At 36.6% G+C, this 12,189-nt stretch overlaps 1 protein-coding gene across 1 annotated transcript in view; it reads left to right on the forward strand.

Moving 5' to 3' along the window:
* Window positions 1–367: 367 nt before the first annotated feature.
* CLINT1 (clathrin interactor 1) overlaps window positions 368–12,189 on the forward strand; it is a 74,059-nt gene continuing 62,237 nt past the window's right edge. Inside the window, exon 1 of the mRNA XM_015832119.1 lies at window positions 368–659. Within this exon, the coding sequence (XP_015687605.1) occupies window positions 619–659 (41 nt within the window). The 5' untranslated portion in view covers window positions 368–618. The remainder of the gene's footprint in view (window positions 660–12,189) is intronic.

Consider the following 12,189-nt stretch of genomic DNA (forward strand, 5'->3'; position numbering starts at 1 on the left):
GATCTCTGAATAAGCTTGAATAACATAGAAACAAAAATACGAAATTAAAAATTATCTCTCTTCCTTGTTCCTTTTTGGCAGACAAACACAGTTACATGGATATTCAATTGTTGAAACCTTGAATTTACAGTTTACTTAAAGTTGCATCATTACAACTTCCTTTATCAGAAATAACTTCCACTAAACCCAACTCTTCTGCGTCTAAGAAAGCAATTAATTAAAACTTCAATTCCCAGCAAACAGTGCGGGATAGATCCTTTTCTAAATCCTTCCAATAAGAAGAAGAGCCCGGAAGATTCCCAGGATGCCATGCGATGGAATGCTCTGCCTTTCCTTATTTTCTAACAGGCAACGTCGTTTCTTACAGTTCGGTACTTCGTTGCATCCAGACTTCACATCCCAGCAGGCTTTGCGATCATGAGCTGCCGGTTTCCGGAGGCAGAACCGAGTTTGTCTCTCTGTGCCGTTGGCGAAGCTGGGAAGGTGGCAAGGCTAGACGGGCCAGGCCTGGCGGTGCCGTGGCTGAAGAGCGGCTAGTTGACCTCCGAGGGGAAAAAGAAGTCTGGTGAATTAAGAGGGGACTAGACCGGGAGAGGATCTCTCGGCGCCACCGCCACGATGCTCAATATGTGGAAAGTACGGGAGCTGGTGGACAAGGCGTGAGTATTATAGGGTGCCGGGGAAAGATCTGGGTCCCATCCCTCTTAGTAAAATCACACAGATTTATGTCTGTAGTTCGCTTATTTTCCCTTCCACCGCAGCCTCTTACTCTCTGGCCACGAGTTCAGGTGCCTCATCCCCTCACCACCAGGCGATCCCCCTTGTAATGCCTCCTACTAGGTCCTAGCAAGATGCCATCCAGGTTGGCTCTTTTTGGATTGCCTCTTACGCCGCATTTCCAGTTTAGAAGCCGTCACTGAAACTTCTTTCTTTTCAGCGGCTATAAACTGACATTGTTACCTGTTGGCGCTCTGGAGACCAGACCTTTGGTGTGGTGTGGGGTTTTAGTCATCTCCACCGTCCTAGTCCCATTTGATTGCCCCATCGTTGACTGATTTCAGCAATGCCCCACTTGCTGAAGGTGGTTGGCTTGGATTCCCAGGGTTTATCAATCTGTACCAGTCTCCCCACTACACACACTGTTTTTTGGTAGCTGCCGCTGGCTGATCTTGAGTATTTCCTCCCAGGGAGGAATCATACTTAGCATAATTGTTTCTTATCTTATCTTGCCAGTTCCCATCTTCCGCCCAGTATATTTGCAATCCTTCATGGGAGTGTGTGTTGCGTGTGCTGGCAAGGCCTAACTTTGCACGGAAGGGTGCCAGTTCATATAACTATTGGAAGTGTCCAAGGGTTTACAGAAATTCACCCTCTGGCTTCCGTATCTAACACTGTTTCCTTGCTATTCTGCTAAGCCTGCTCAAAAATAGAGGAGGAGGGGAAAAAAATAGGGCTAGCGGAAGTAAAATAACTTGCTATCTTTGACAAAGGTGTGGTGGTTGCCATGTGTAAGAAGTACAGTAATGGCTTGTTGCATTTCTGTAATTTAACCTTTGTGTTTTGAACATAGCTGTCACAGGAATGCTGGTATCTGCCAGTAATATACAGACTGGATAAATTCAGTAATTTTCTACTTTTGCTTGACAGAAGGAAGCAAAACTTTCATTGATATCCATGTCACCTAAAATAAAAAAAAGTAGAATGAAATTGTTTCTTGAAACATGATATAATTAAAGCAGTATTCAAATCAGTAACTCTCAGAAATTTTATATTATTTTTTTACTGCTGGTTAAAAAGCTATGTTAAATTGTTCCTGCCACCACACCTTGTATAAGTAAGTACATTGCCCAAGTTTGATTTACTTTTGCAAAGTAAGAAACAAAGGAATCTTTTAGAAACTTTTTGAATAAATTTTGTTGTTTTTGTCTGAACAAGCTAGATTTATTTTTGATGTCTTGGTCTTTGGTACAAATGGGCCTACTTTTAAGGGGTTGTGCATAAAATATAAACATACTTGTTTAATTGTTCTTGATAAATAATATATAAGGAATAGTGGATGCATCTTCTAATCTTTGCTTACAATTGAGTTAGGAAGAAAATTGATTCAATCAGAAATGTGTGTTTCACAAAATAATTCACTGATGAATTGGATTTAATACCAACTCTTTATGTTCTGTATAAGTAATACAGGTAGTCCTCAATTGACAACCACAATTGAGCCCAAAATTTATGTTGCTAAGTAAGACAGTTGTTAAGTGAATTTTGCCCCATTTTATACTTTTCTTACCACAGTTAACTGAACCATTGCAGTCATTAAGTTATAAAATGGTTGTAACATGGCTTCCCCACTGACTTTGCTTGTCAGAAGTGATCATATGATCCTGGGACACTGCAACTGTCATGAGTGATTTGCCAAGCATCTGAATTTTGATTACATGACCAGGAGATGCTGCAAAAGTCATAAGTGTGAAAAATGGTCATAAGTCACTTTTTTCAATGCCATTGTAACTTTGGTCACTAAACAAATTGTAAGTCGAGGACTATATTGTAGAAGTTTATTGTAATCAGAAGTAAGGTTTATGGCTTAACTCAGCCTGAGAAATGTGGTCTTATATTCACCAATTTACAGTTTTGTAAATAAAAATATGCACAAGGAAACACTAAGTCCAATTTAGATAAAACCTTTCCTACCTCAAAACAGTTAAATAACACTATAGTCTCAGGAACATGGGGAAAAACAGGGGCCTTAAATCTTTACAAGGAACTGTGGTTTTGACAGAAAACACATGTCTTCTACAGACTCTGTAACAGAAATTGAGTTGTCTAGAATGGCTTCCTGGTGTCAAGTACTAATAATACAGTTAAAGCCTCAAATACTAATAATACAGTAAAGAGGACTGAACCATTTGTATTATTGCATTAAGTGATATAAATTGGTACAAATTAAATTTGAGTAGTTTGCCTAGTTGCATCATTGTACAAATAGTATAAATTGCCATTCTTGTTTACTTATTTAACAGACATTTGTGAATAGTTGATGCCCTTTCATTAGTCTGTTGAAATGAAATTTCACTGGGTATCACATTTATTAATGAACATATTATTTGAAAACAAATTTAAGGTACTTTTCAACTTGAAATTAGTTTCGATGTTGGAATTTCTTGGTGTTCTTCACTAACAAAAACTGAATACTTGGAAACCAAAGGATTAAAATATGTTTGGAAATTTGTGATGAATTTTTACGAGTTTTATTTTTTTAAAACCTGATATTTCTCTTGGTTGTGACTACCTTGGCCAGAACATGGTAAACTGAATATAATAGGCTATTGTGATTTATGTTTCTGGGTTTATGATCTTATGAATTTATGATCTTTGGGGCACATAGACAAGTATAAATGCATTTAGAAATTTTGGGTTATTTTGGATGCTCTTCACTATCAGCCTTATTTGTTCAGAATTTAATTAGCATTCGGTTCTGCATTTTTTTAAAAAAATCATTTTAATATACAAATAGAACAAAAGATATGAACAAGAGAAAACAAGAAATGCATAATGTATGCAAAAATAAGCAGCTCAGTTTTTAGACACTACATTAAACCATGACCACAAAGTATAATATTAATCAAAAGTTTCCATTATGTCCATAATTATTGAGTTCTTAAACAGAAAGCAAACATCAATCCAAAGCTGTAAATCTATGATGACACTAGGTTTCTACTGAAAAGGGTAATTGTGTTTGTTTTTGCTATAGTTCACGCACAATACATTCATAATTCATCACATACTGATAAATTTAATGTTAAGTTCCAAAATGGTGGCATATATTTAAAATCACATTCTCTTTTTTAAATTGTACTACTACTATAGTACCAAACTTTACAAACAAAGGTATAGTTGTTAAACTAAGGAGAAATTTCCTGACAGAACAATTAATCAGTGGAACAACTTGCCTCCAGAAGTTGTGAATGCTCCAACACTGCAAATTCTTAAGAAGAGACTGAACAGCCATTTGCCTGAAATAGTATAGGGTTTCCTGCCTGAGCAGAGAGTTGGACTAGATGACCTCCAAGATCCCTTCCAAATTTGGTATTCTTTTCTGTTATTCTGTTAAACCAAAAAAAAGGTCAATAGAAGGACAAATCCTTATGATATATGTGTCTCATGATTTTACATTTTCTATGTAATGAAGTTGGCCACCAACTTGAGATGGGTAAATATATGGGGAAGGAAGTACTTTGCTGAATTAGTCTCATCCTAACATTATAAGAAACTTCTTTAACATTTTTTCAGGCCCTTAATATTTCAGATTTCTTGCAAATTAACAATATCCATTTTAGCAATAACTTTTAGGCCTTCCTTGGCAAATTACAGGTACTCCTCATTTAGCAACCATTTGTAGCTACAACGGTGATGAAAAACTAACTTTGCAACCAGTCCTTGCATTTACAACCTGTGTAAAGCAAAGGAAAGCTAAAGTAAAATCATAAGCACAATCACAGTTTCACTTAACAATCAAGTTGCCGGTCCTGGACCTGTACTTCATTTTTTCAGTTAGCGTCACAAGTATATAATTCTGTAATTGTATATAGAATTTCAACATAACAGGTGGGTTAAATAAATTATAATTTAAAAAATAGCCTGCTGACCGGCCGTACTCAGCATGTGGTCCTCAATGGAACCACATCTACATGGAGGGAAGTGTGTAGTGGGGTGCACTACATAGTGGGAAGTGTGTAGTGGGGTGTTCTGGGCCCAGTGCTCTTCAACATCTTCATCAACAATTTGGACGAGGGGATAGATGGGGAAATCATCAAATTTGCAGACGACACCAAGCTGGCAGGAATAGCCAACACTCCAGAAGACAGGCTTAGGATACAGGAGGATCTGGACAGATTTGAACACTGGGCGTTATCTAACAAAATGAAATTCAATGGTGAAAAAAGTAAGGTTCTACATTTAGGCAAGAAAAATCAAATGTACAGGTATACTATAGGGGGTACCTTGCTCAATAGTAGTAACTGTGAGAGGGATCTAGGAGTCCTTGTGGACAATCATTTAAATATGAGCCAGCAGGTTGCTGCAGCTGCCAAAAAAGCCAACACAGTGCTAGGCTGCATTAACAGAGGGATAGAATCAAGATCACGTGGAATGTTAATACCACTTTATAATGCCTTGGTAAGGCCACACTTGGAATACTGCATCCAGTTTTGGTCACCACGATGTAAAAAAGATGTTGAGACTCTCTAGTTTAATGAAGAGAAGGACGAGGGGTGACATGATAACAGTGTTCCAATATCTCAGTGGCTGCCACAAAGAAGAGGGAGTCAAGCTATTCGCCAAAGCACCTGGAGGCAGGACAAAAAGCAACGGATGGAAACTAATCAAGGAGAGAAGCTACCTAGAACTAAGAAGAAACTTCCTGACAGTTAGAACAATTAACCAGTGGAACAACCTGCCTCCAGAAGCGGTGAATGCTCCAACCCTGAAGTTTTTAAGAAGAGACTGGACAGCCATTTGTCCGAAATGGTATAGGGTTTCCTGCCTGAGCAGGGGGTTGGATCTGATGACCTCCAAGGTCCCTTCCAACATCATCATTATTATTATTATTATTATTATTATCATCATCATCATCATCATCATCATCATCATTATTATTATTATTATTATTATTATTATTATTATTATTATTATTATTATTATTATTATTATTATTATTATTATTATATTATAGTGCCCAAAAGTTTGGGGATCTTGGCTACAAGACTATTGCCAAGCAGCTTGGTGAGAAGGTGACAACAGTTGGTGCGATTATTCGCAAATGGAAGAAACATAAAATAACTGTCAATCTCCCTTAGTCTGGGGCTCCATGCACAGGCAGTAATTTCCAAATGGTCTTCATGGGCACCCACATATAGAGCAAATTGCAGACATCCACACACAAGGTGCCTAAAGCATGAGTAAACATGAGAAAGGATTCCCAATCTGAGAAAGGGCATAGTTGGCACATCAGACAAATTTGAGGAAAAGCCCTGACCACAGCTTTTATATGCTGTTTGGGCAAGGCTGTGATCCAGCAGAAACTCAAATTGTGTCATTGTTCTGTCCAGTGGAGAGCTTCCCCATTTAGAACTTCAGGTAGATGGGGCTTTAGACTTGACCCACCTCCATCAGAACCATCTGGAACCAGCTATAGAAAAAAGAGGAGAAACACTGCAACACCCTACCTGCCACTCCTGATCCCTGTGGTTGGGCCAAAAAAAATACTGTAATTTTGAAAGCTGATGAAAGATCAAAGAGGACCAGGACAATTGAAACACAACAATCCTAGTTCCACCAGAGCTAAGCCCAAGTGCAATTAGTAGTCTCCATGTCCTGGCCTGAAATCTGATTGAAAATGCTCCAGATAATCTATTTCCTTCAGGTAGAGTGATGGGAACCCATCGGTGGTTATTGAGGCATCCCAGGAGAATGACTGAGGTTCTGAATTTTTAATTTCTGTTTTTATGGTTTTGTGATTTTATTTCTAGGAGCTGCACAAAGTTGTGCTCTAGGACAAACATACAAATATTTTAAATAAATGAATGAGCAACTATTGTATTAGTCATTGGGTAACAGAATGTATTTTGGATAAATTCACCTTGCATTCTGGCCTAGTGCCCAGGGGAAGCACCATAAAGAATTGGGATAGCCAAACCTTCAGTGGACTGATAGTCCATAGGACAGGTGTTAGATATAAAACAATTTGGAGTTCTAACAAGATAACATTAGCAGAATTATTCTGCTACTATATATAGGTAGGATATTTTTTTTAATTATATCTTTTTTCTTTTAATGGAGTAGCTCACTTAGTGCAGAGTTTAGAAATAATTTTTTTATAGAAGTAGTACCAACTATTACAATAGTTCCACTAGAATTTGTCCAGTGCAACAATTTTACAGTGAGGTATTATCTGCCTTAGGGTATAACTGCTTCTTGCAGTTTTCTCATTTCTCATCCTTCTGTCTTTTAAATTAATTTTAAACTTTAGCAGTTGAAACAACATAACCTTTGATTTTATGAGCTTGAAAACAGTTCTTCAGCAAATCAAATTTCAATGAAGCAATTAACCTGACTGAAAGACTGAGCAATAGGCAGTCCTTAGATAATTTGGAAGCTTCAATGTTTTAATTCTTTTTCATCAAAAATTATTTTAGAGTGCCAGGTTAATCAGCTTTGTGAAATACTGTCCAAATATTTCACAAGTTGATTAACTTGGGATTTTTAAAAAAAATATATATTTTTATCACTATGGTTATTCCTTTCCTGTCTTGGCCTTATATACCCTTCTAAAAGCCTTGCTATTGTTTGTTCTAATTTTGTTGCACAGTTACGACTAGTATTTTATATATTGCGAATATTTAGAATTTCTCCCTTTTTGTTCTTGTTGAACAAGAGATTTTTTGGGAAAAGCCCTAGTTATTAGCATTTTTATCTTCTAAATTAATTTTCCTTGATTCATTTCACAGAAAAAAAAAGTTGCTCCAGTGTTATTGGCAAGCTCCTTTTCAGTTATGTTTTACCTGTCTGAATTGGCCTATTCAATATCTCTGTAGCAACATTGAACTGATTTATTCAGAATCTGTAGCAACATTAATAGCAAATTGTAGTGACTGTTCAGAATTTATTTTGTGAACTACCTATTGGTTTTCAATATTTAAGTAATAACTAGGCAGAAAAAAATGACTACTATAAAAATGTAAAAGTTTAAAAAATTAAAAGCAGAAATGTTAGTTTGAAACATTTCCTCATGTATAATTTTTCCCTTGAAGATCCATTCACCAACATTTACTCAATGGAATTCAGTAATACTTATATTTATTATTGTTTAGTTGTTAGATTTATATGCCATCTTTTGTAGAGAAGGTCAAGATCTCTCCTTTTTTTTAATCCCCACAATAAAAATTCTTGTCAAGTAGGTTGGGTTGAAAGAGATTGGCACAATATTAGAGATAAATAAAATCACTAAACCACACTGACTCACCTAATAATATGAAGCTAAACTCTGCCCTATCTAATTTGACTAATTAAATGTTCAAGCTTAATGAACTATAAAGTGCAGCAAAAATTGTTTTGGAACTAAGGTGCTTACTGCCTATGAGCTACATCTAGTACAATATGAGGGGATTTCTGTTCATACAATGTCTTCCTCTCACTTTTTGCCTACTTGCTCCTCTCCTCAAATTTGACATTTTGTGAGTCCTTGGAAATCTAATACAGATAGGGAATGACATTCATGAAAGAAGAAAAAGCCATTAAGTTCTGTGGATGAATGGAGATATTTGGATTCAATTACATGTCACCATGGGATCGCTTTATAAACAATGCCATTACTTTCCCTCAGGTTTTTTTTCTAAGAAAAGTTAGTCGCCTATTGTGAGTTATAGTTATGCAGGTAGTTGAGTGGTTAGTAAAGTAGAGATAGAATGCTCCATTTATTTTGTATATCCAGCAGAGAAACCAAGCAGCTTAGTACGAAGTGGAATCTTGGCTTCTGCATGAGAGGCATTATTGAGGAACAATATTTCTGAATGCAGAGATGTCAGTTATGTCAACAAGCAATAGTTGCCCAACCTCAAGGACAAGAAATGCAAAGCAAAAAGATTCTTTGAACTATTGTAGAGTTGGAAGAAAAAAGTCATATAATTAAACCATAGTCATTATAAAAAGGTAATTGCACCTTCTAGCTGTGAGATGTCATATATCTGAGAGCCTTAAGTAGGAGTTTAGTCAATTGATGTCAAGAGTTTTGCCAGTAAGATGCACACGTTGTACCTGATTTAAATCTATAGCTGACTGTGCAAGAATGAAGCTTTCTTTCTATTTGTTTGCATATCCTCTTTAGATTAGTATCAGTGTCTGTTTCTGTTTGTAAGGAGAGAGAGAAAAAGAGAAAAGCCAATTAGTAATTTAATAACTTTTGTGGATTTCTCCCCAAGGTAAAATAAAAATGCAATTAAGTTTTAAACAGAATTAAAAAATAATCTTTTGAAGAGTCTAAGGCAGACTAAATTTGAAAAAGATAAATTGGTAATAAGGCCTAAGAGTGACTTACTTCAACACAGTGATTAGTGAGTTTGTTGACTTCCTTGTTTTTTGTTGTTTCTTTGCAATTGTTTTACTTATTTTAATTTTCAAACTCACTTATATTTCCATTCAAAAGCTGCAGAAAGTATACAATATTTTTACATTGCATTGCATCGCATCAGCAGTGCTTGCTGAATCATAAAAGTGAATTATTTAAAGCAGTTAAAACTGCAACCTGCAAAAGTGATTTCATATATTAATATGTTAAAATTATAAATAATGGCATACATCTATGTTATATATTTTAGTTTGACCTTGCATTTTTTATTGCGTCTATTTTTTCATACTCATATTTTGATTTCAATAGCCCCAGTAGTTACCCATATCTTTAAAAAGTGTAGGCTACATTAGAAATTTGGGGGGAAAGGAATAAACTACTTTCTTGTTGTTGCTTAACTTTTTAAGCTCTATTTATTGTTTAACAATGGCTTTTAATACAGAACACAAAAGCTATGATTTTAAAATAATATCAAAAAAAGTCTCAAGATATTTGCAACTTTGAATGTTGGGTATGAAACAAGTAGATAGAAAACATTGACTCCGTTCAAGTTAATAATGGAATATTGCTAGCATGCTTATATTCTGACTTGTTAAATAATAGGAAAATGAAGAAGAGCCGGATTAACATGACTTATAAAAATCTTTGATTAAAAAAAATAATATTTTTAAAAATTATAATAGAAACTTCTCTGAACGTTTTTGGAAATTTTAATTTTAAACTCAAATTTTAAGTTTGAATTTTATTTAATTTTTAAAGTAACTTTTTATTTAAAAAAATCAGATTTAAGTTTCATTATTTTTTCTTTGACTAAGTATATTAATCCATGAAAGGTTTAGGTACACGATTACACTGGTACATTCACAACAAATACTAAACTGGATTTATAATTAAAGATTTCAGGTGAGCTCTTTTAAAATTGTTTATATTTATTTTATTGGCATCCAATTTGTTTTTTACAAATAACAAGGCAGCAAACATATTCAATATACCAGGGGTGGCGAACCTATGGCACGCGTGCCAGAGGAGGCACACAGAGCCCTCTCTGTAGGCACACATGCCATGCCCTGGAGATGGCAACTGTCCCTCTTCAACCAGGTGCCTGCTAACTCATCGAGGTCCCACGTGGCCGGATGCATCCCGGCACAGCTGGTTTCCCTCCCCCCGTCCCGTCCCTCCTGGCCTCGCATGCTCTTCTTTTCCTGGGCACGACCCACTGCATCGCCTCCTCAGCTGTCGGCCGGCCATCCAGCTCAGAGGCAGCTTCTTTGAACTGCTGGCGGCGGGCTGCGGAGCCCTAGAGTGCGCCAGTCAAGGGTCCCGCAGGCTGTTGCTGCTGATGGACACTGTCAGCCCCCATGTGCTTGCTGGCCTCTGTGCGGGGGCCGATGGTGTCAGGTAGCAGCCACCCCAGCCCTTGCCTTGCCCCATGGCAATGGCACCCCCGCCCTGCCTCACCTCACCCTGCAGGACGAGCCTCCTGCCTCCTGCCCCACCTGCCAGAGACCCCTTGGATCTCCCCCAACCCTGCCCACCCTCCACAGGCATCCCTCCCCATGAGCAACATTGGGATGATTACACCCACCTTGGCCACACCCACTCAATCTGCCATGACCACCACAGCCACGCCCACCCAGTGGGCCATGCCCACCTGGCACCCAGCGATAAATAAGTGGGTTTTGGGTTGCAGTTTGGGCACTCGGTCTCTAAAAGTTTCGCCACCACTGCAATATACCTTCCTCTTGCTATTTTTCTCCACAATGTTTTTGAAGCATATAGAAACCCACAAAATGATAAAAGCATCCAGAGTGGCAAACAAGAGAAAGAGTAGTAGTATGTACTTCTGGCTTGCAATGTTCCTTCTTTTCTGTGCTGACAAAACAAGGTCTTTGAAACTCAATTTTCTACGTAATATCTAATTTGGACATATTGACTACATATAATACTAAACTGTTACATATAGTTTGCCAGAAAATCTATCACATTAGGCCAAATAGATGCAATATGGATATTTTTTCTCACCACATTAAATCACTGGTTTGTATAATATTCTGATTGTATGTATTGCAGGTGTAACGTGCATTTAAACATCGCTGTAATTTATTCTGTTTTTAATTACATTGTATTAGTTGTTGAAACGATGGTCCTTGAAACATTCCTTCCCCTTGCTCTGTACTAAAAAGAAAGAACACTTTGTTGATTCTAGACATAAATGCAGGGATAAAAGACTATTTTTAGTAGGTGGTACAAGTTTCTTTTTCTTTTAGGTATTAATATAGTTTTGAAAAAGCATATTTTGTTAGGATTTTTAGGGATATTCTCACCAATTCAAGGAAATGTTTGCCAAGGTATGGTTGAAACCCTTTTGGTATCCATGTATGTAAGCCCACCACAGAGGCTGTCAGACTAAATGATACCAAGAGGTATCACTAAACAACTATTTTTGCTGGCCGTCTGTGGAAGCCTAATGGTGAAGTAGTAATTAGCAGATGAAATGTAAATATCTTTTATATTATCTGCTACAATTAAATATACTGAAGTTCAGCACTTGATCTCAAATTACAGAATTAACTCAGAAGTATTCATTACTGCTTTAGAATTGCACTTTCCAAATTTCAGTATACTCCAATTGGTAAATTACTATTCCCAAACTTCTCACCAATGATCCTAATAGCTAGAAAATCCTGGGAGCTAAAATCCATACTTTTGAAGAGCACTGGACTAAGGAAATATGTTTTGATTTTCCAAACAATAATTTGTATATGAATATCTGAGATGCTTGAGAGGGACTATTAATACCTGGAAAAAACAGACAGAAAACATTTCTTTTCTTCTTTTCTTTTGTCTTTGGATGTTTAAAAAAAAAAGTATTATTTTTCTATAGTAGTAATGACTCTTTATGTTTGTCTCAGATTCCTCTGTTTTCTGTATCAACTGAAAAAAAATCTGACTAATTAGAAGTGTTTGGTATTATTAGTGAATCAAACCAATAGTAGAACTGATTTTACTATTCCATTTTCTTTTCCTACAGCAATGACCACATGAGTTATAGTTCTTCTTGTAATATT

This window comes from Protobothrops mucrosquamatus, unplaced genomic scaffold, assembly GCF_001527695.2.
Source record: "Protobothrops mucrosquamatus isolate PMUCROS unplaced genomic scaffold, P.Mucros_1.0 scaffold_306, whole genome shotgun sequence".
Classification (NCBI taxonomy): Eukaryota; Metazoa; Chordata; class Lepidosauria; order Squamata; family Viperidae; genus Protobothrops; species Protobothrops mucrosquamatus.